The sequence below is a fragment of the Cuculus canorus genome, chromosome 15, assembly GCF_017976375.1.
Source record: "Cuculus canorus isolate bCucCan1 chromosome 15, bCucCan1.pri, whole genome shotgun sequence".
Classification (NCBI taxonomy): Eukaryota; Metazoa; Chordata; class Aves; order Cuculiformes; family Cuculidae; genus Cuculus; species Cuculus canorus.
In genome coordinates, this window is record NC_071415.1 from 15274741 (window position 1) to 15299395 (window position 24655).

Consider the following 24655-nt stretch of genomic DNA (forward strand, 5'->3'; position numbering starts at 1 on the left):
TACAGATAACTATGTACAACCTGTCCTCAAGGGCAGCGGGCACATAGGTTCCTGACTGATGAACATTGTAAGCCTGTCCAGTATATAAAGTAGCTTTAACTTTTCAGGTGAACTGCAAAAAACTCCCAACCTTCTTCCACACTAGTAAATGTAAAGGAAAATGATGTAAAGGAAAATGATGTAAAATTCTCAAATTTAGGCATTTACTTGTTCTTATCACAACAAAACCATTCAAAACAAAGAAGAATATCCTTTTTGCTAGGACAAGTCCTTGTTTTAAGAGCCTGTATAATTTAAGTCTGAATTATTTAGGCAATTAACAGATGCTGTCTGTGTGGTGATAACACTTTCTTCCTTATCACAAATTGGCATCTACAGAAGTAGACAGTAGAAGAAGTCTGGAGACTTTTTTTTTTTTTGGCTAGAACGACAGAAGACAGACCACTCCTGAACAGTTAAATTTGCACTTTACTAAAATAAAATACAACTTTATCTTAACAGCAGGGCTCAGTCCTTTCTGAACAAATGGGACTATTCTTAAAAAGCAATCAGATGTTACGTAGTGCTCCAAAGAGCATCGCTGTTAACATATGTTTGTGCAGTTGTTATAATGACATTCTGAAACAGAATTCTATCTAATTTTAGATTCAGCATGAAGAGGCAAGGAGTGCTCTGTCTTTATCACAGACTTCATCTTACTGACGATATATTTACAGAGACATTCACTTCAGATTACATTAGGCATAAGTCAACGGACTTCTGTTGGTAAACCAACAGCTACTACTTCTAGCCTTGACTCTGTTTCAACCATTTTTCATGTATTAAGCTTTAGGGTGCTTCTAGTAATTATAAGTGACCCAATAATACTCCAGTGCAAGAATTTATGAGACCACATTGGAAATTCTCAGCCATTCAACCTTTTTAGGTATCCTGTACAATCTTGTGATACAACTTTTAAACTGAATAAAGTGTGGGTTTAAAAAACAAAGTGAAACATGCTTCTTCCCACACAAGTTTCTACAATGGAGAACTACATTATTAACACATTAATTTAGGTGCATTATTAGTTTTCAGAACAGAGTCCAACCTAAGGAAAAAAAAGGTTCTCTCTTCACCCTTTATGACTCCTTTTCCCCCAGAGCACACAATGCCCACAACACTCCTTCGCACCAACAGACACAGAAGATGCGGTGCATTTTCTTCAATCCAAAAAAGGAGATCAGATTCTGACACTGCCACTGACTGTGGGAATACCACCGGTTGCTGTCTGTACTTGAGAAAAGATCTCTTAATGCTGCAATTTATAATATCCGTATTTTGAGAAGACAACAGTAGAGCAAATTTTTAAGTCAAACAAGTCACCTTCCATACAAAAGTCATCCTTCAAGAAGCCTGAGGTCCACAACAACCTCTTCTCAGTTTTCTTCACTTCGCTTTGGTATAAAGACATTACAATAAAGTTTTGTGTATGCTTGATGCACTAAGCTCATAGTGATGAAGTTACAGATAAAACTGCCCCCCCACACTTGTACATTTGCCCTTAAAGATGTATATAAAGATTTTATTGCAGAAAGCAAGTAGTTTCACTGAGACATCCTAATAACACTAGTATATTTGTCATCGATTTAAGAAGTATAGAAAGAGCCTAGATTCAACGCAGCTCTTTTAAAGTATTCACAGCAAAGCAGTTGTGAGGTACACTGAACAATCCGTTTGTTCTACTCTTATTCTGGTCCCATACCCATTCCTTAAAGTACAGCTGAGTTACATTGCCGCCAATAACTTGAAGCAGTCACAGCAAAAGTAGAAAAAAGGGAAGAAGAACGTGGACAATGATTGGAGAGCAGGAGAACGGGAAACCCAGGAGTAAGAACTGCAACACTCTAAACTGGGAAGTTGGCTCAATGATGAGCACTATAAAAGTAAACTACTTGACTTCACTGCCCATGAACACTGTCATTTGATTATTAAATTATTAACCTCAGACAGCTCAGCCCTGCAACTGCACAAAGAATTGCTCATAGTCAAGTTCCAGGTCTGAAGTGGACTGTCTTCAGCTGGACAAATACTTAAACGTTTAAGTGGGTTATTAATCATTATACCTTGAGACACTGTCATCCTTCATAATCCCAAAATGCTTTGTAACTTGTGGCACAGAACTGCAGCTACCATGTGGCTCTTGGGTAGCAGCCAGCTGTTGCTTATTGCACTATGCTGTGTGGACAGGAAACGCTGTGTTTTTGCTCAAAGAGAAGGACTAGATTCTACATACTCTGGAATTTTGAACATTTCCCTCTTAGCAGCCAGTGTTAGATACTTGATTAGCTCACCTTGCAGAGAAATCACCACCATCAGACTGTGTTTCCTAAGGTAGCCAAGAGACCAAACCCTTGTAATCAACTCGATTTACAAAATTTAAAAACATGCAAGATAATACATCAAACAGGAAATCAAATACGATATAATAGGAAGAAACCAAGAGCTTCAACCCAAGAAAGTATGTAACCTACAACTGTTAATTCCATATATTGGCCTAATTCCATAAGAATCTATACGTGCTTTGCCAGTCAAAAGCTCTACCTTGTTTTCCCTCTCCTTAAAATAGGCACCTACCCTGCACAGATCCTCTTCTTGGCCATATCTCCAGTTTTTCAGATCTGTGTATATCTCCATCAGTCAGACGCTTGGGGAAGAAAAGCAAGATTGAGAAGAGCAACTGGAGCACACAAGGGGACTGCTGCAAAATTACCAGAGAACTTTTAACCTTCATACAGCCCTCAAAAAAAGACTCTGCCCATTACTAAGCTTTTGGGCACTGTGAATTACAAAACCCCCTTATAATTATGTAATAATAATTGGATTTTTAAGTTTTAAAAATTTATAGACTATAAATCTATAATAGCATACCATTTTCCCAAATTAATTTATATAAGAAAAAACTGGCTCCATATCATATTTGTTGCACCATATTATAAAAGTAATTTTGTATTTTATTTTAATACAGATAGCAGCATTTCACATCTTTAGAGGTCAACATTCCTCCTCATCCATGACTCACTCCAGTTACCTTCCTCTGACAGATGCTGGCACTAACCATTGCTGGAAAAAGATACCTGAACTAGGTGAGCAACTCCTGCACAAGATGAAAATCCTAAATACAGTACTGCAGCAGGCAAGACAAGTTCATTCCCTCTACACTGTTTCCAGATGAGCAAGAAAATAAGTGGGAAAAAGTTGAGCTGTTGGGAGGTATCTACAAAAAAAGTAGGTCAAAGCTTAAAAGTTTGACCTACTGATCTTCTTGGCTTTGGCAAAAGTACAAATGGAGTTTACATAATGCTGCTCACATGTAAGCGCTGGCTGGAAACTAAACGATACAAGTGTTTTTAATAAGCCTCAGCCATTAACAGAACCCTATTTTTTTTATTTCAGTTTTAAATCCCTGCTTTGCAGCACATATTACTGAATGCTTACTTTTAAGATGCATATGTTTAAGTCATTCTTGTGTTAATTTCAGCATCATAGCGTGTCAACAAATGAAATACACACGCCTAACATCAGCCCTAAGTCAGTTTAAAAAATCATTACTATTAGGGAAACGCAGATAGCTCCTGAAGCCACAGAGCTGAAGTCTCAACGAAGCACCTTTCCCACAATTTGTACTGTCTATAAAACAGATTTACAACTATGTACTTCTGGAATATAACACACAAAAACCAGAAAACAGGATCAGCATCTGCACACACCAAATACAATTTAATTGTATACTAACTACACACGGCTGTGAAGTAAGTAGTTTAAAGAAAGTTACTCCAAATATCTGAAACTCAAGTACATTAGGAAAAACGCCCACTGTCAGAAGAGACAAAGGAAGTACCTGTTACGCTTACATTTTTTTCCTTTGTTTAATAAAGTAAAACTGTGATAGGAAACAAAAGTTAAAAAAGAAACCTTAAATGAAGCTTTGCTGCTAATTCTCAAAGGGTTTCTGTGATAAAGACACCACCTTTATTTTACAGAAGCAGCAGCTGAGGCTGCTTCCCAACATCCACAATGAGCTAATTTGAATAGAAAATACAAGTCACTGGCTCCTGGATCCGTACTTTAAAAATCAGGTATTTCTTACCTAATTCTTTAAAGCTAATTAGAGAATTAGGAATTCAACAGGATTTGGTGGGAGGCAAACTAAGAGGTTTGTACCTTCACACATCAAAGAGAAAACAAAACATTCACCTAACAGAAGCAGCATTAACTTTTATTTGTTAAAAAGCAGATGTGAAACATCTCTATGGACCAAACCAACCAGCTCTCTCATCTCTGTTCTGGCAAGCTCAAATAACCAGGCTGACATAGCTCTCTTTCATGAGATTCTTCCTACACATAAAATAGTTCCATATGTTTAAATGTTGAGTGGTTGAGCAAGCACAAAATGAATTCATTACAACAATGCCTTACTATTAATTTTTCTTGTGCCTCAAGGTCTGGTCAATTACAGAACTCAAGCACAATTCAAGCACTCTCCCTTCCCAGATTTTAAAGACATGGCACTGGCACTCCCAGTCCAGGCACACCTATTAACAGACTGCTCTTGTTAGAATATTTGGGGTTTAGATTCTTTGCCAGTCCTTACTAGTTCTTGTTTGGGCTTTTATTGTTTTGGTTTGGGGTTTTTTTTAAGGCACTGGCAACAGGTCTAACATGCAAGTATAATTAACAGTGCCTGCATCTTAAAGTAGCTCCTATCTCCCTCATTGCCCAGATCAGCATCGTACCGCACAGCACCACCTTTCACTCCCTGCTCACACACCTGGGGGCATATACCAAAAGGAAAGTCTTTTCCTAGAAATTATGTTTCAGAACCTAATTTTCACACTCTGATGTTCAGATGGCTTTGGAGATTGCTTTCAGCAGCCGCTCCTTTCTAAGGCATGATAGCACATCTTCCTTCTCTGTATTCTCAGCATGCAATCCAAACAGGATCATGAAAGGGAAAATAACTTCTCCTGTCACAGTCACTGCATGATACAGTACAAAAAACATTAGGAAAAAGTAATTTTGTAGAATTGCTTTCTATCTTGCCCCATCAGTCTCTACTGAGAAGAACTGGGAGAAACATGCTGTGTTGCAAGTATATTGCAAGGCGCTTAACAAACAATCACCAGAACCCATTTACAGACAGGTTTGGAAAATCCAACTATCCATACATCAAAGAAACAAACCAGATCAGTTATCTACTTCAGTGGGCAGCACGATGATTGCTCTGTACCGTCATTCCTCCACAGAGGAGCACTGTACATGAACAGTTTCTCAGCACAGGCCCTAAAGGGCAGAAGTGCTAATATGCCATACTGCTTTTTACACATTGCTACTTTTTGAGCAGGTAACTGCATTTAGAACAATAATATTAGCTGGAACTCAAGTTTATACCCTCTTCTAAGTTGCTGATGCTTTATTTATTCTATATTATCTGTTCTATCCTATTTAGAAATACTGCTTCATTTGAGTACCTTCATGTGGCCTTGGGGTTACTCCACCTATAGTCAGTACTCCAAGTAGAGAAAATTACGGGCAACATTGTCTTAAGAGCTGAGAGTCACTGCTTGGTTGTTATCACCTGTAATAGACCTCATCAGAATCACACAGAATCACAGAATCACCAGGTTGGAAAGGACCCACTGGATCATCGAGTCCAACCATTCCTAACACTCCCTAAACCATGTCCCTCAGCACTTCATCCACCCATTCCTTAAACACCTCCAGGGAAGGCGACTCAACCCCCTCCCTGGGCAGCTGTTCCAGTACCCAATGACTCTTTCTATGAAGAATTTTTTTCTGATATCCAACCTGAACCTCCCCTGGTGGAGCTTCAGGTCATTCCCTCTTGTCCTGGAACTTGTCCTCATGTTGGAACTGAGGGGCAGAGTGCCTCAGAAGAGTTATCTGATGCAGAGGAATAACACTGAACAGCAGTGATTCTCCACTTTGCACCAGGCAACTTATCTCACAGGAGCAGGGAGTTAACCGCCCCAGGAGGAAGGGCCCGCTGGATATTGCCTGCTCTTCTATAAGGCTGTAGGCACCACTGCATCTGGCATCACACTTCACAAATAAAAAAGCAACCGAGCATGCAAAACTAAGAACCCCACACAATACACTGGAAGATAGACACAAAGGCAGCATTTGTAAACAAAATAGACAATTTAAAGTAAACGGCATGTTATAGATCCACAGCTGACTGTGTTATTGCACAGCATGCTATAGAACGCCGTTTAAATGAGAAGTATAATTCTCAACATGAGTGACCTTGATGCTTATGTCACAGAAGAAAGATGAAGTTGGGAGCTCTGTTGAATCACCCAAGTCAGCACTGCTGCGCACACGCTGAGCGGCCCAGCTACAGCATCATACCGTGATACATACAGCCCCGCTGCGATGTATCTATCAGTATAAGAGGATGTGATAAACACTTGCTTTAGATGTGACCCATCAGAGTTGAGCAGCCTTAAGCTCTGACATCCATATTAACTTAATGACTGCTATAAAAAAAGTACACGTTGTTCTGTAAATTGGAATCAAATGAACAATCATGCTACATAGGAAGGGATGACTAAGTCACATAAACAGATCGCTTAGCTTTACGAAGGAGGATTGTATTTGATTAAATTCTCCTCCTGAATTATTTGACGTATCCTAAAAGCAATTCAAATTGTCAGGCACCTTACAGCTTTTAACATGTCTAATTTCACTGTACATACTATTCATACTTTTTTCCCTACAAAAGAATTCAGAGCTGAAGCTAGAGCAGCGCAAACCCTCCCTCCTCCCCTACTGAAGACAAAATATCAAACCCATTAAAGACTCTCACACGCACACTAAAGAATATATGGAGACAAAACTATCAGTTTTTAAAGCTCATTGCAAAAGAAGTGCAGATATACAGGAGCAAAATTCATCACTACTGAAATCAATGGGAGGTCAGGCACTAGCTGAAATTAAAGCCAACTCTGTCCTTGTTTCTCACATAGAATATTGGTTTGATAAGAAAAGGATGTCAAATGCAAGAATACTGAGAAGCCACTGGTTTCCAGATCGAAGTTACCAGTGTTTTGTACTTGTACACCATGAATAACGAAACCTCATTGAGAACTTTCTGAAAGAAAAGACCATTTAATTTTCCTTTGTAATATTAAAACTTTCCTTTATAACCTTTCCATTCATAATCCTAAATATGTGTGAAATATCTGAAACCAAGTTAATGAACAATTCTTACAAAACTATATAAAGAAAAAGCACCCAATGGAGACTTGGACCAATGTCCACAAAGGTGCAGTTCCTGTAGCCTAAAGACAGATAAGCATCTGAAACCTTCAATGATCCAGAGAGGAGTATTAATAGCCAACATTTTTCAAATGACTGTAACTTACCTTTAAGAGTAAGATGCATGGGACTAGTGAGCCCTTCCCCTAAATCCATTTCCCCAGAATGTATGCATCTTTAAAATAAATACTAAAAACAATCTAAGTTTTTAGAGAAGCACTAAAGCCACCGATTTATTTTGCTATCCAATTTAGCAGAAAATCATCATTACCTCTGGAGCAAGACGTACATATTGTTTAGCATTCAAATCAGGACAATTTTTTTTTTTTTTCCTGAAACACAAGCCCAGGTTCCCAATTGAATGGCTGTAAACAGCTCGGAACGAGCCAATGCAGTGCTGCCTTCCCAGGTTTGCCAAGGCCTCTGTCTGCTCTATGCAATTCCCAAACAGCTGCAGCATTGAGAAGACCAGGCTGTTCCACGCTGCCTTCCAGAAACCCCCAAGGAGAGCAGTCAAGCAGAGGAACAGTATTATTTCCCTTTCTTCTGGGTACCAGGCTAACTTGGAGAAGCAGAAGCTAGAACGATTCCCACAGAAGATAAACCTAAGGGCACAGAGGTACAGCAAAGAAATGTTTTCTTTCACCAAATAGTTTTTCACCAGCTGAGAACAGGATGCTTAAAAAAAACCAAACCAACCCAACAACCCTACTTCTTAGTGGCACATATGGAAGTTGGATGGCTTGAAAGAGGCTAAGTATGGTAGTCTGCCGAGTGCCCAAACCTCACCAGCAGCTGGGACAGGTTTCACCCTCCAGTTCGTGTCCTACCATGCCATACCTCCCCCCAGCAGTCCCCGGGTAATCAATGGCACTCATAAAAGCATTTACCTCACCATTCAATACCAGAGATGGCTACAGAAGCCCTTGATTCAATGCACATCCTCGTGCTTCCTTTCCTTGCAGTCTGGGCAAAAGACCTCTAAAATGAGCCTAAATACCAGAAACATACATTTATATTGCTTTCAACCAGACGTCTTAGAGTGCATTGAATCCCATATCAATACAAATCTACAAAGAGTCATTAAGGAAGGATAACAGGTAGCTCTCCTTTAGGATTTTATCAAGTCGGGAATTCGTTTGTCTTCAAAATATAGCAAAAAAAGGCTGCGGTCTGACAAAACATTATTTAACTAGTGAAGTCCTTCAGAAAAATCCATATAGATTTTGTGTTTGCCAGCCTGATGAAACTGTTACTTGCACCTCTTAAAGAGGTACAGGAGAGAAAAGGCAGACGATTCTTAAGTAATCGTCAACTAAGAATTATTTCTAGGTCTCATATTTCAGGAAGTTATTTTTGTATTATAAAGAGATGTTAAACAATTTTCTTTAAGAATGTAATGGACTACGCTTGGGTCCCAAAAGACCTTTCTTTCCATCAGTAACTTCCTCGTATAGTTTTTGTTATCTCATTTCTACACAGGCAGAGAGACTCCAACTTCTCACACACTGCAAAGGATCTGTTAGCATGAGGCAGGACTTAAGAAAGGCATACTTAAATATTTAAAATGAAGATTGCTTTATTTGACTGTAAGCCCCTAAAGAAGGGCTCATTACTGTAGCACTGTTGCTGCTAAGAGCAATTTAAGGGGAACAAACCAACTATTTTATGTAGCCATAGGCAGGAAGTTCCTCACAATTACCTACAGCAGGAATGGTGAAGCCATCTAGGGAGTTCCTGAACACCGCACTTTGGGAAGTGACTCATTCCTCTCCTCTGGACCACGAAGGAAAAGCCAGGTTCTAGACTAGGCAACAAGAAGCAAATCAAACAAACCCTAAGAACGGTCTGGTCAGAGGGAATGAATGCCCAGTCATCAGTCCCTAACAGCCAGCATTCTTAATACCCTACTTCATCAGAATAAGGGAAATACAATTGCATTTGAACCAGTTCAGTTTGAACTGAATATTCAGCATGGAAGACGCAAGACAGACAAAGAAAAACTGTTAAACCACCGGCAAGAATTCACCACAGACGCCTTTACTCCAGGACCCCTTTTCTCTATTCTATACTCGTGCTTTGCTTGGAAAAGGGAGTTGAGTTCGTTTCCTCTGTCTGCAGTGAGGAAGGCGTCCTCCCCTGACACAGAGATTTGGGTTTCTCTGGGACAGGAGATCAAAGAGCTGCCGCTTCCTCTTATCTCTCCCTGCTCCCCCGCTCCTTATCAACAGGCTGAAACGAACCATTCAAGTGAGCAATTGCATCATTAATAGAAAGTCAGACACACAAACCCTTCTTCTTTTAAAGAAAACAATGTCACCTTCTAAAATAAAAACCACAGGGGCTCCAGGCTCGATAAGAATCAGCCTGCAGGAAATAAGCTGGAAAAGAGAGGAAGGAAAGGGAGCTCTTCCCTGCGACACCTGGAGCCCCGGGACAGGACGGAGGACTCGAAACCCGCCACCAGGGGCCGCAGCCGGGCCGGGGGCTGCTCCCCCGGGGGCTCCTCCCGCCCCCTCGGCCCCGGCCGCCCCCTCACCCGCGGACTCGCCGGTGTTGATCCAGTCCGGATTCGCCAGGCTGGCGATGGCGAAGATGTCTGCGGCCAGGAAAAGGCATCCTGAGATGATGGTCAGTTTGTCCATCTCCTCCGGCTCCGGCGGCTCCCGGGCCCGGGCCGGGGGCGCCTCACGGCTCCATGGGCCCCGCGCTCCGCTGGGCAGCGGCGCCAGCAACGGGCGCCCCCGGACGCGGCCGGAAGCGAACCCGGCGGGGGGGGGGTGAGCGCGGCGGCGACTCCGGAAGGGAAACCCACCCTGCGCCGCGCGCGCCCCCGGGGGGCGGGGCCAGCGAGGCCGGGGAACCCCGGGCTGTCTGCGCGATGCGGGGGGCGGGGCCTGGAGCACGTGGGCGGGGGTAGGCTGGTGGGCGTGGTCTGATGAATGGGCGGGGTCTATAGGGATGGGGTGTGTCTGTGGGCGGAGTCTAGGGAAGATCGACGTGTTCTCTCTCGGTGGGCGGGGCCTATAGGGGATGGGAGTGTGCCATTTGCGGACAGGGCCTATGGGATGGGGGAGGATCCCCCATGTGGGCGTGGTTTGTGTGAGGTGTGCGGAGGCGGGCGTGGCCTATGTGTGAGAGACACTCTCAGTGGGCGTGGCCTGCGCAGTGTGGCCGTGTCCTGTCGCTGGGCGAGTCCTATGAGATGTGGGAGGGTCGTGCGGGTGGGCGTGGCCTATGGGACGTGGCGATGTCTTCTCAGTAGGCGTGGTCTAGCTGTGGGCGTGGCATACGAAACTAATGTTTGGTGGGTGTGGCCTGTTTGGTGTGGGCGTGTCCTCTTTGTGTGCTCGCCCAATGGGAAATGGGCGTGGTCTCTGTGGGCGGGGCCTGTGTGTAATAGGCGTGGTCTCATGGTGGGCGGGGCTTACGGGGCGCCCTTTCCCGCGCATCTCCTGGTCCCCACCCGCCTCAGTGCCTCTGTTTTCCCTCCAGGTTCCGCCCCCCCCCCCGGTCCTTGGCTGCCCTCAGCCATCCCTATCCCTCAAGGAGATTGTCTGTAGATGAGTGTCTATACAAACAAAATGGAGATTAAGCAATCTTAAAGTGCCCAACAGCAATGGACTTGTTATCCAGACGACCAAGAGCTGTACTCAGGTTCTATTGAAATCACCAAACCTTGACAGATTTTCTTAAGGGCGGGGAAAATAGTTAAGACTTCTGGTGAAAAACAGCTGAAATTGTTCCCTTTAAACAAGAGACGGTGTGTGGAAGAAATGGGACAGCTGATTTTTTATTTAAAAGACTTAAAAAATACATTGCGCTGACAGTGGGGAGCCAGCGGCCTGGAGAAGAGGTGACTTCTGAGAATCATCTGCAATTATCCTATAAACCAGCTTTAAGTGGTACTGAAATAGCTTTTAATACAAGCATTATGTAAAAGTCTTCTTCCAAATGAGTTTGTCTTCAAATAACTCAGCTTCACGGCAAAGGGAATAAAGGAAGAAGGTACACAAAGGGAAGATAGGCTCTTCATTGGCTTTGGATACGCGGGCAAATCTGCTCTCAGTGCCAGAATCCAATCTTCATACCCTGCAGGCAGTGTGGTCAGTTATTTAATCTTTCTCAGGGTTATTAGGAGATGAGTACACGCCTGGGGACGCCGTGTGGGAGAACACCGCCAGCTGTAGCTCCTGCAGAAAGCTTTTGGGCCTGAGACAGAGCTGGGGTACCGACACACGGGCAGCCGACACTGGATTACTCCTCGTGGACTGGAACAACGCTCTAAATGCAGACACATCCTCTGCCCAACATGACTTCCCTAGGCTCCTGTTAGCGGTGTGGTGCTGCGGGGGCTCAGAACCCACCTGCCCGGCATTATTATTCAAGGAATTTCAGTCTACAAGTAACTTCTCAAAGGCTTGAAATTCATTTGCCTTATTATTTGCTTTTTATTTCTCTTTATTACTCAGAATCGTTACAGAGGGGCAATGGACTAATCTCTGTGCTCTAACAATTGATGTAGGTGTTCTTTGGTAAATGTTTTAAACCTGAAAAGTGCCATATCAGTGCTAACAGCCTGCTACTGGTTATTAGGGTTTCTTGTGGAACATCAGACATCTATATTACACTTGTAATTGAAAGCTCTGTAAATTTGACTGCTTCGTATGGGTCCCTGGACCAATTACATTAGACTCATAAACTACAGTTTGGGGATGATAGCATGCCATGTTATTACCAAATACTAAATTGTCTCCAGCATAGAAATCTATGAAGCTAAGACTTGAGTGTAATGAAGTAATTTGGAAATTTACTGGCTGTACAGTGAAAATGCGTATCTTTAAATTAGAACAATTTCCCTAGCATTGCCTTTATGGTTTGGACAGTCCTTTCTTCTCATACTTTTCAGAGAAAATTGGAATTCCAGGCACTAGGAAGAAAGATCTACTTGTTTGATGAAATAAAAAGCATTGAGTGGAGTTCTTAACCTCCTTTTAGCAAAGGCTTTGCACTTTTGATCCAACTATAAAATTCAGTGGGAAAAGTCCAGAGTGTAAAATAGAAATTGATTTGGATTTGAACTAAATGCCTTTTTTTTAATTATTATTATCTTAGAAGCTGATAGCTTTTATCTGTTCCCTAAAAAGCCTTCTCTGGTTTATAAAAGCAGCTGGTGCCATTCTGCTGACTAACAGGGAGGAGGCAGGAATTAACAGAGGTTGCAGGAGACACTGATGTCTTAAAATCCTGCAGTTAGACTCACCAAACTCCTACGGATGTATGCGTGTCCTATTCTCCATGCCAGCAAGAAGAAACAGGACTGCTTCAAAATAGCTTCCTAGTGCAAGAGGTTATCTCAACATGGATCTTCAGTGGCCACTGAAGGATATTAACCTCAGAACTGATAGTGAACTGAAAAGCCGTGTGGTTCAGACTGTAGCTGCTGGAGCAGAGGAGCAAAATTCTGCAGTTCAGAGATAGCTTTGATTCACCACAACAGTGTTATCAGCATGGTATGGGCAGAAAAAATGATTTCTGAAAGAACCTGCTAAAAGCCAAGATTGTCTTGCAGATATTTTAAAATATTAGTACATTTATGTCTACGCATTTTGAAACAATCTGGGTGATTTATTTTTCTGTTTGAGGCTGAGGACTTATATAAAACTTAATAAAATGGGTTTTGTTGCTTTTCTGGTATCTGCTATCCTAGTACTTGTTCCAGAACTTCTTGTTCGCACCCCAGTAGCACCAATATCCTGTAGTTAGAGTGGAGACACGCTGTGATGATGATGGAGTAGAACGAGTAGTTAGTGCAAAAAGCGAATGAAAAACCGGTATTCAGTAGTTCAGGCAAACAGTTTTAAAACCTGTAAGTTTTTCCTACAGGCATTTTTAACCCAAAAGAGTTACGAAGAAAATAGAACAGATGGAGAGAGGCTCCTTGCTCTGCCTAATAGGGCAGCAGACAGCTGTACTGCTCGTTTAAATCCCCTCTGCTGTTCTGCTGCAGTTCAGTACACAATGTTTACTGATACTGCTCCTCTGTGCAACTGTTTCTGCCAGGCTGCTGATAGAGCCCTAGTCTGCCCCAGACTGACTCTGCTCACCTTTTGCAGTCTCCAAAATTTTATGACAAACATAAAGTGACACAGCTGTTACATAGGTTCTTCGGCATCCACCTAAGCCAACTTAGCCACTGCAGAGAAAGGGTATGCTTGGCTGCATACCAACAGGTAAACAGCAAGGTGATGTACAAGGGTAGGCGGCAGATAGAGAGATGGGGGATTCCAGCTGTGAAAAGGTCCAGTGAAGCAGTGGAAAGATGCCAACAGAACTGTTCAGAGTGCAGCTATGGGAGCGCACCTCCCATCTGAGGACAGGCTGAGAGAGTTGGGGGTGTTCAACTGGAGAAGACTCCGAGGAGACCTCATAGCGACCTTCCAGTCCCTGAAGGGGCTGCAAGAGAGCTGGGGAGGGACTGTTCTTCTCAGCCCTTCCTATACATGAATTTTCCTTGCTAGACCCATACAATCACCCAAACCCTCATTCAAAGCCCTCCCTCCCCGGGGCAGCTGCGATGAGGAACTCCGTTCTTGCCGCTCCCCCGGGCGGTTCCCCAGCGCTGCCGAAGGGGGCGCTGCCGCGCGCTGTCTCCAGTGACGCCCCCGTAGGAGGCGTTGTCCGCGGTGCGGGGCGCGGGCCCCGCCCGGCCGTGCTCTAGGGGCGAGCGCCCCCCAGCGGCCGCGCAGCCCGCGCCTCGGCGGTCCCGGCGGTGCCCGCTACCCTAGCGGGGCTCCGGCGGCACCGGGCCGGGCACGGGCCCGCCCTTCTAATGCCGAGAGGGCGGTGCCTGGCGCCGCCAGGGGTCGTTTAGTTTTTTTCTTCATATTTTGCCCCCTAACCACTGCTCTCATGATAAAACTACAGCTTCGGGTTCCTACGGAGAGAGTTCCTCTGACCGTATGCCTTCCAATCAGTGTCATCCTCTGATTAATTAGTTTCTTCTCACCAGCTCTGTAACCAGCAGCTGAAGGAACAGGCTCATGCTCTGAATGTGTAAGTTGGAGAGTCCCTGTCCAGCTGTGTCCTGCATGAGTTAGAGCATCCTTGTCCAGCTGTGTCCTGCGTGAGTTGGACATCCCTGTCCAGCCGATTCCCAGAAGAGCATTCTCTAGCACTGGTAGGTGTTCCCACCAGACTGGAGCCCAGCAGTACTGGACTCTGAAACATTATGTTTCTATATGCAAAATAAATAATATAAATTCATATTTATATAAATTAATATAAATATATAAGAACAGTGCAGACAATTTATCAAGAACTCTTCCTGAACAGGCAAGAATACAAGGGCAACAAGTGGCAACAACAGTATTTGTCTGCATCACAGCGATCATTTTTAATATATCTATTTTTCATATCAACTACAAGTCACTGTTTTTTTGCTGTAGTTTACTTTCAGCACACAGAGCCAGACCTATCAGTGCGAAATAACATTTTCAGTGAAAAAACTCAACACACAATGTATGAACTCACTTTATTTGATGAGTGCAAGCCCACAATTACTTCAGATGAATTTTCTGAAAGAACTGAATTCATAAATAACACGTTAGTAGTAATCAATTTAGAACATAGGTGACTTAGCGCTCAGGTCCACCTTGAATCTGCATCCCAGTTTTGCTTTTACAACTCATCAAGAAAAGGAGTATTTCCCAAATCCCCACTTGCTGCCATTGATTTCTTCCCACTGACAAACTTCTTTGCAGCCTAAAAAACAAATCAGAAAGATGGGTATAAGGAAATATTCACTACAGAATTTATCTTGCTGCTCCCAACCTCAGCTTCAAGTTTGTAAAACAAAAAAATCCCAACACTGCTACGGCACATCTTCAAGTAAATATTTTTCTTTTGCTGTCTAAATTTCTTTGCTTCTAATCCAGCTCCTCATTACTTTATGATCTGAACAGGAATGGCAGAATGACAGTTGGATATAAAAGGCACAGACTCTTTGAAAATGGTTATTTCTAGAGTAATTATTACACTACAAGACACAGTTGCTACTGCAACATAAAATTGGTGGTGACTGTGAAAACCCAAGTTTTCTATCTTAGAATTTCTCTTCCTGATGGATTTCTGTATGAAAGTTGCTTCAAGTATAGGCAATGAGGTAATCTGTAACAGCCATGCAGTTATGTCAATCTATAATCGGAAGCCTAATTGTTTTATTAAGCACACCAAATATTCTAGAGTCCAGAGTCATAAAAGCCTTGACACAGAAGTACCTGCACTGGAACTAATATTGAGTTTGCTATGAATACTACTTGGCAGTTTTTGTAAAACTTAAGTGAAGGAGGTGAGTAGATGAGTACTTCACACACTCCCAGCTACGCTAGCTTTACAGTGTATTGGATTAAAGGGTCTTCTCTTAATGAAGTAAGTAAAGCTATCAAAAGACAGACAGCTGGGGTTTGTAAATAAATTGCTGTTTTGCAAAGATAGCTTGTGTGTGTTTACAAACACACACAAATAAGCACCAGTTTTATATAAAAAAGCTTACACAGTAATTAAGGAATACCTGTAGATGTCCACCCATACTCACATTCACAACATCAGCGGTGGTGACAGAGTCGATTTTCTGAGCCACAACAGATGGGGATGAGTGGGTGCCAGAAACCAGTGACTCGGAGCCAATTTCATTCAGTAACCCTTCTGCAGTTTCCACCGACATCAAATAGGTGGCTTTCAGCTGATTTCTGCCATCAAGCAAAGCATTAAGGATCAGTGAGCATCTAAGCCCCGTTATTACCTTCTCCACCACCTCTCTAAGTGCAATGAGTTTTTGGTGCCATTTAAGTTTTCAAGATTCCTCTCCACTTTGAAATGTTTTCCTCTTCAAGGACAGAGGGTTCTGTAGCTCAGAAAGAGGCACCACGAACACTCCCAGCATGAAAATGGCAGGGCACTCAAACACTTACTGCCTCGGCATGACCAAGCCACTCCACATATGCTGAAGATCTTTAGCTCAGCATTTGTTTCTGTTTGAAGTAACAAAAGCAGGCACCCCGGGAATAAGACAAACTAATCTATCAAGTTTAAAACTTCGTTTAAAATTGATTCCAGTTTCTCATCAAGAGCAGACATATGTAGAGCAATTTTGTTGTAAGCAACAAAGCAGCCATGAATTAACTGCTTGGGCTCCTTGCACAATAGTTCCATGGTCTGTTAAAACACAGCAAGTTTATACTGGTTTTTGATTCACGCAGTCTCACTGCTACAGATTGAAACCTCGTTTTTATACGCTAGTCCTTCTTTTTAAAAGTCAAAATGGAAGAAAAAGTTTATTCCAATAGAATATGAGTAAGTGGCTTGGTATTTTTAACTGAATTTTAAGACTTTGCAAATATTGCTGCCCTTGAATCTGGTTTTGGAGTTTTTTTCAGTCACTAAAGGAAAAAGCAGTATATAAAAAAACAGAAAGCCACTCCAAAAGAGAAACTCCAGAAAAAAAAAAGGCACCGCACTGTGTGTAGCTCCCGAATATGATACAGCCTCATTACAAGAAAATAAAATCCCCAAACATACCACAAAATGACAAAACCCACAACACGACTAACAATGCAAGATCTAAAGGTTCAGAACTCACCATTTAGCTACTAGTGCTGAGGCACAACAGTCATGCCTAGGTTATCACGTTTTGTGTAACCAAGCTCTATGTGGAGTCTTGGAAGTATTTTATATACACAACAGGCAATATTTTAATCTTTCTACTTGAGTTGATCTGTACTATACTGTATTGCACAGCCACAGTTTCAGAGGCTCCCTGCAGTTTAACACTACTTGGCAATCAAGCACCACCTAATGCGCCCAACTCTCTACAAATTATAAACTCTGAAACTGTTGGTGTCACTGCATTTTCTCATGGTAATTTTCCCCCATCTGAAATACTCCTAGGGGCACATATTTCCAGTACTTCAATGAAACACGGCTGATACAGAGCTTTACATTTGCAGCCCCTCGTTACCACTGTTCTTTGAAGATGCAGAAGACTGCTTAATGTAATTGTTTTGGGAATTGCAGCAGTGCGACTGTAAAGGGAATTACCTAAATAATGCAATTTAGGATTCTAATTTAAATACATCTTAATACCACAGAGTACAATTAAAACGACAGCATCTGGTGATACTTTCTAATTTCTTACATCAAAACAGTTTTCTGAAAATATTAACGCTTATCAAGCAAGTTTTTATTAGGAAATGCCACTAGTGTAGCTTTAGAAAAAACAGAGTATTGACATTGCTTCAATTTTAACACAAGGAAACGAGCAGTTCCCCATGGAAGTAATTGCAGAACAACACTAAACTTGCCTGTACAGAACAGTTCCAGTGTTTGACAAGTAGCTACACATTAAGAAATGTCTCTTTACAACCCACAAGACAGTTCTTTATGCACTTACTTTGCCCTTGTGACATCTTCATTGGTGACACCGCCCTGAGCAACTGCCTTTATTTGGTTCAAAGCCGCTTTAATGACCTGAAGATAATTAAAATCATTTAAGACTTCTTTCTGCATTAAATTTCAACATTACTTCTATTATCTGATATCTTAGAAACTTCAGGGGAGAGCAGTTGGCAGCGTTAGGATTGTGTGCCTGAACTCAATTTTGAACAGCCTTACATGGAAACTAAAACCACCGTAAGAAACGACCAAGCGAGACATAAAATCAGCGTGCATTTAAATTGTTCCACATTGCACAGTCTCAGCATTTTTTGTGAGAATATTCAGTTCTGCCAGCCTCAAGAGCCGGCACATTCCTCATGATATGCTCAGGCTTACATGTGTAAATTGGCAATTACAGTCAGCAAGTCAAGGTGTTTTACCAGCTCTACCTTGTATTAGGTATTTGCACTCCCCAGAAAACAAGTTGCATTCCCAACTTACAGAGTTAAATCATAACAGAGCGTGCAGCACTCTTACACAAGAAACCAGATGAACTGACTGGTTTTAGATCAGTCACTATCTCAAATCAAAACCCTCATTTGAGATATGTTGTTAATGCTTAAATTCTAATCAGCCACTCACCTCTCCTGCATTTTGAGCCTGGGATACGGTATAAACTCCAAAAAGCCCAGAATCAGAGTAGTTAACATTAAATGCGGAAGCCTGCAAAACAAACATCATCATCAACAGTTCTAAGTATCAGAGAAACTCAGCACCAAGCATAGGACAATAATGACTATTAGGATCTAAAATACTGCAATTCAGAACGCTGAACTCCATCGGTGCACAGGAAATTTAAGATTGGAAGGTGTTCTCTGAAATATTGTAACTTGTGCAAGAATGGACTGATCAAGATTCTACCTGGAGGTAGTAACCCCAAAGGATAATATGCATTTTACTTATAATATCAGAGTATATTAACCCTTTGAACTTACGTCAAATGGCTGGCTAGTTGCTTTAGCAATACCCTGGGACAATTTGCTGGTAGCATTGCTTCCCCTCTTGATAAGAGGTCCGGCACCTAAAATATGCTGGAGGACACTGAATGCGTCTGCTTCTGCACTTCCAACAGCAGCTCCCTCTGTTACAATAGCAGCATGGACAAGGCTATCACCATTTTGTTCTCTGATTTCTCCTAAAAATACAACAGGATAAAAGGTAATATTGTGTGCAGTTACAAACTACTGTACATTCAGCGGTTCAAGGAAGAAACATTTCTAGCCAGAAGGTGGTTTCCTGAGAGAGAAGCCAGAGTGCAAAGTCAATGCGTGTCCACTAGGAAGAGAGTAAAAAGCTGTGAGTACACTGTAGGTAATTTTAAAAAGTCCTTCACGTTCAACAATTTTCTCGCAAGCACAACAAATACCTCATTTGAACCTGGTCCTAAGCCATAGAGAGCATAAGATGATAAAACGTAGTGAGGCGCCAGATAACAAATATCCAGAAAAGCAGTGGACTTTCTGTTCACAGTAATACTTGTCCTTTTTTATATCTTCCCCAAAAATAAAACCTACCACCACTTCTAGATAGTCCTTAATCTATTCTTAAGGAAATTTCCCAAAAATGCCATGAGAAACTCTACACCAGCTTGTTTTTCTCTTTATGGAATAACAATCTTGCGGGTAAAGCTTTGTTGTGGATATGGGTTCAGTTTTATCCCAGAACTTTCCATAGCAGGGAATAATCCTCTCTGCTTATTTACATGGGAGATGCATAGTTTTCAGTTGCAACTTTGAATAACGCCACACTTATAATGAATAGAAAATCAGTCATTCAGAAGAAACAAAAGAAACTTACTTACCCCCTCGATAGACAGCCTTTGCACTGGAAACACCAGCTCCACTCCGGATATTTAGGAAGTGCTCGGCAACTTGCTTTAAGTCAGAGTGCTTTACACCTGCAATACAATAGTTTATTCAAAATAATGTAATGGCATGAAAAAATACAGCAGTGACAAAGTGTTTTAAGTGTACCATAACATTTTATTTCTACAGAGAACTCAAATTTCTACAGTACTTTTGCCTTACAAATTGTAGTGTCCAATAATGAGCATACATACCTATTCCTACAAGAGCCATTCTCGCACTTGTGAAATTGTTCTGTACAAAATGGTGAAGCTGCAACAGAAAATTAATGTTTTAGTGTATTTTGTGTAAAGAACAAAAAAAACCACAAGTGTTTCTGACATCTACTGTTCTTAAGCTTCTTAATGCAGCAAACTCCAATACTTCCAAAAGGAATTATCTATAGAATGGCATTTTACATGTTCTCCACTGACAATTACAAAACCCTTTTATACAAGAACACGTGCATTTAATGAACAGCCTTCCTAGCCACAAAAACCCACTGACATCAACCACTTCTCTAAACGTGAACCCAAGTTCTGTGCCCAATACCAAAAGCTGCATGGAAATAAATTATTTTAACGCCAGACTAATATGGTAGCGCATACTAACTGCATATTTACTAAACCTATCCTTGATACAGAAACTGAAACAGACTTAGAGCAACATGAATAACCCTACCTGCTCAGAAGTGATTTTTCCAATTTTGTAATCTGGACAATACAAGGAGTTGGCCAGAGCATTCTTGTAAGCTGCAGCGTGCAAGTTCTCCAGCACTCCTAAGAGAAACAAAGTTTCAGCAATGATGATTATCGCAAGAACCACTTTTAATAAAAACTAGGAACAAAACTAAGTGTCACCTCAGTGAAAATAGAGCTGTGATCCCCTTTAAGGGCCACAAGGTCTGCAAAAGCAGGTCTGGAATAATCCAAAACACATGGAAGTTTCACCCAAATCCTCAAACAACAGAACCTCTCTGAGGGCTTGCATTCTTTTGTAACATACTAAAAAAAAAAAAATCTAATGACTTGCATGTGCTCAATACTTTTTGGCCTCAACAGCAAGCTATAAATGCAATCAGCGTTTGCCGGAGGGAGGGCAATAGAAAGTCTTTCCTTTTGTAGTAACTCCAATGAAGCCAATGCAGCGGATCGGAAAATCCACTTACCTACTTGAGGATTCTGAAATGCGACTGCTTTGTCAACTTTTAATCGTGGCTGAAGATCAGCTACTTCCCACGGTCTGAACTCTGATGCTGTGGTGACGTTAAGAAGGTACTCCATTACTGTATCACTGGATAAAACACATTACAAAGGCATTAAACACAACAGAAGTAGCATGTACTTCTTTTGAAGTGGAAAGCAATTCAACTTCAAACCAATCTAAAAGCAGTACATAAACAACAAAATGTATCACTTGAGCCAGAGCAGGTATTCAGCTTCAGTTCATTCAGCATTTGTATGCTCAGTGAAGTAATACAGAAGTTGAATATGTTAAAGCAGTAATTTATTGATTTATTACAAGGACATGAAAATAGGTGTTACTGCTAAGCTGTAAAACGACAGGTCTCTACCGCAGAGCAGTTTGTCAAGAATGCAATAAATCAATTTACAGCATATCTAGATACCTACACGTAGTCACGCAGGCATTCCACAGAGTAAGTCATTTTCTCTCTTGTTGAGTACACACTAAATGAAAAAAAATATAGAATCCATTTCAGCAGATGACACAGAATTGCATTCTAACATGTATTTGTCAGCAAGATATTGACTAGAATACCTAGTGAACCTGAAATGTGATCGAGATGACCAATTAAAGAAGTGATAATACACACACAGCAGAAACAGACTTAACTAAAACTTGTAGCTTAACTATTGGAAGTAATAGCAAGTATCTTGTGACCATCAGAATTTAAGATACCATGATAATTTGAGATAAAACAATCAGTAAGGCTGAAGAGCAAAACTATGAGCTAAGAAAAATGTATTTACGCATTAACAAGGCAATTTAGAAATTGTTCGCTTTGGGCAGAGGACATACTTTTCCACTTTTCCACATTTGTGTTTAACAAGAACAAAAAAGGATAGAGTCCTAAGTTACAGAGAACACCGATTTAACCAAGTTCTATATAAAGCAATCTTACTGATTGATTTCTATATACATTGAAAGAAAGCAGCAAGCACAGCGAGATCTCTCTTATTTTTCTTAGGCTTCTTTCCTAGGCTTTCAATTCTCAAACCACAAAAGCAAACTATTGCCTGAACTGTTCCCCAAATTGCAGTGTGGTGAGTGGTTGCTAGTCAGAAAAGATGGAGAAAAATAAACAAAACAACTGGCGTCAGGATATTTAATCTCAAAAGTTTGAACACGCAGAAAGAACCTTAAGCTTTCTGAACAAATTGAATTTTTTTCAAGGTACAAAACATTTATATTTTGTTAACTGGAAGGTGTTTTTGAAATGCCAATCACAGGTGCACTCTTGAACCTTAACAGAGTGACAAGTACTGTTACCACACTGAGCTTATCTACCTACACATACTGTTATGCTTATTGTTTTAAGTTTCCTTTAGTCATACGGCTTGATTGCATTTTACCAAGACAGATTATCTTTTTATGTGGTTACTAACCTTAAGCTGCCCCCAACAGCTTCAATGCCACGAGTAATCCGGAAAGAAGATGCTCCTTTAGTAGTCTATTAAAAAAAAAAATAAGGGCAATTTAAAATTCTCACTATTTTAAGAACAGATTTGCCAGAGGTTGTTCAGTGCTGGAGCAATGTTGAAACAGTATCTGCTTATGCAAATGGTTTCCGTACAAATGAAAAAGACGGCTTGAGACACCACCAGAGAGCATAATTCTAAGTATCCCTGCCTGTCTTCCCATAAGTAATGTCATTTCTCCTACACTCGAACCAGGTGACCAGGAATCAATGTACAGTGTTTTCCACTTCGTAAGATCTCTTACATTAAATTTCACCATATTGTTTCTCTCTGTGATCATAAGCCTTCCACTATTTCATCTACTGCCAACAAAATAACAAAGAGAATAAACACTCACCAAATTAGATGCCAGGCGAAGCAAGTGAGCAGTTCCCAAGTTGCTACTGGTTTCATATCTACTGCCTGCTTTAATAAACACACCAATTCTTGAAGCTGGAGAGAAGTTTTCCAGGGACGCAATAATTAAGCCATTTGGTAATTTTGTGATCTGTGTTAAAAAGAAAAAAAATCAGTTTAGTCATCTCCTGGAAGTATTGTCTCAGTTCTGTTTTGACTAAGTTTTAAAGAGAAATAAAAAGGAGTGAGGGAAAAAAAATAGCAGCATTCATACTGACCTCAAGTTCCTCAGACTCTGGAGATAATTTCACTCGTTCTGCAGTTGCTGAGGTCGCAACTTTGGGAGCTACCTTAAGTGAGTAAAGTCTCTTCTAGAGGAGAAAGCATGAGAGAATGGATTTCCTGAATTAGTCCCTCACATGTTCTATTACATACTGAAAAAAATAACTCATTTTAAAGTAAATGAACAACTTCAAGTCTCAGGGTGAAAACCGTCATTTTCTTGTAATCCTAAAATCACATCTTAAATTACTCTTAGAACCTGTACAATTATTTACATGAGACGTCTGGAAGTTCAGGAAATAGCACTGCAAGAAAACGTTTTTCAAAGCTTTTTTTCCCACTCTTTGCTGTTATACAGTGAGAATTCTACTGATACCCGACAGCCTTTAGGGCAAAGGTACAGCAATTAACTGAACAAACAGCTACAGCGACCCACATCGGCAGAACACAACTTTGCAGGTGTAGACAGTTCAAAATCCTAAAGAGTCACCTCTCTTAACACAAACCATCTACTGTGACAGCTGCACTCAAAGAGCACAGGTGTGCAAGGCCCCAAACTGCAAAGTAACCACCAGATGCAGACGTTCAAACTGAAGAGGTGAACATCGCAAGAGCCTTCCCTTCAGCAACTGGCAAAAGGAATAACAAGACTATTGATTTTGAATCCGAAGCACTACTCCCTTCCACCATTTGGAAGCTTCTTTTACAGATTTTTTTTTAAATATACACTTATTTATTATACTACTTTCACCGTTAAAAAGAAAACAACCACCCTCATTCCTGTACATCTCAAAGTAAAGAATACATGAAACCGCACGCAGCCGTAGGGATACCAAGGACATAACTCTCTTTGCTTTGCCAGACTCCGTTCAACACACGAGTCAAGGAAAAACTCCTTTCATTCCCCACCACAAACCTGTTCAGACACCCCACTGTAACCTCTACGCCTGCTCATTTATGAGTTACGAATAAGTGTCCCAAACAGCCTCACAAGCACAGTCCCCAGTGGGCTCACCCATCTCCCAGGCTCTCAGCAGAGCCCCACCACACGCCGTTCCTGCCCCCCGGCTTTGCCCCGATCACCAAGGGCATCTCCTTGCACAGGCAGGGGCAGCTTCCCCCGGGAGAACCGGTCGCCTCAGAGCTCCCCCTGTCCTCCTCGCGGCCGTGCAGGCGGCACTGCCTCAGAGGGAGCCCCGCAGCTGGGCACAGGCTGCCCCAGGCCCACCTGACCTTCATCCACCGCCCCCGGAGTCACCTCAGGACGAGCGCGGCCCCCACTGCTGCCCCAGCCCAGCCAGGGTCAGGCCACCCGCGGCTCCCAGAGCGCGGACAAGCACGGACAAGCGCCGCCAGCACCATCCCAGCGCACACAGCGCCTCCTGGTCCCCCTCACCGAGAGGGAACGCGCGACCACCGGGAATCCCTTCATCCTTGCGCGTCCCTCTGCCCAGCCCCGGCGAGAAGATGGCTGTCTCCGAGGAGGACTTCACCTTCCCAGCACGCCCTGCGCTGCCGGGACTTTCTTGCGAGCGAAAGGCCAAACTCTACTGCTCGTGAAGATAATAAATAGGCGTGGCCAATACGCGTGACCAATGGGGCGTGACTGTGGGAGCCGTCAAGGGGGCAGGACCAGGGAGGCGGGACCAATGGGCGAGTCAG

General features: G+C 42.1%; 2 protein-coding genes across 2 annotated transcripts in view; both read right to left on the reverse strand.

Annotated features, from left to right (window-relative positions):
- The window catches only part of MOSMO (modulator of smoothened), a 30839-nt gene extending 20717 nt beyond the window's left edge, over positions 1 to 10122 (reverse strand). Inside the window, exon 1 of the mRNA XM_009566031.2 lies at positions 9857 to 10122. Within this exon, the coding sequence (XP_009564326.1) occupies positions 9857 to 9962 (106 nt within the window). The 5' untranslated portion in view covers positions 9963 to 10122. The remainder of the gene's footprint in view (positions 1 to 9856) is intronic.
- A 4712-nt stretch (positions 10123 to 14834) lies between these two features.
- On the reverse strand, positions 14835 to 24549 carry LOC104063771 (cytochrome b-c1 complex subunit 2, mitochondrial). Its single transcript, XM_009566032.2, has 14 exons — positions 24390 to 24549; positions 22990 to 23082; positions 22713 to 22862; positions 22283 to 22347; positions 21287 to 21343; positions 20824 to 20948; positions 20337 to 20434; positions 19871 to 19928; positions 19613 to 19708; positions 18747 to 18946; positions 18394 to 18474; positions 17768 to 17844; positions 15914 to 16067; positions 14835 to 15081 (listed from the first exon to the last, which is right to left on the reverse strand). Exons 1-14 carry the CDS (start codon positions 24423 to 24425, stop codon positions 14998 to 15000), a joined length of 1374 nt encoding a protein of 457 aa, XP_009564327.1. The 5' UTR covers positions 24426 to 24549; the 3' UTR covers positions 14835 to 14997.
- Positions 24550 to 24655: the final 106 nt, after the last annotated feature.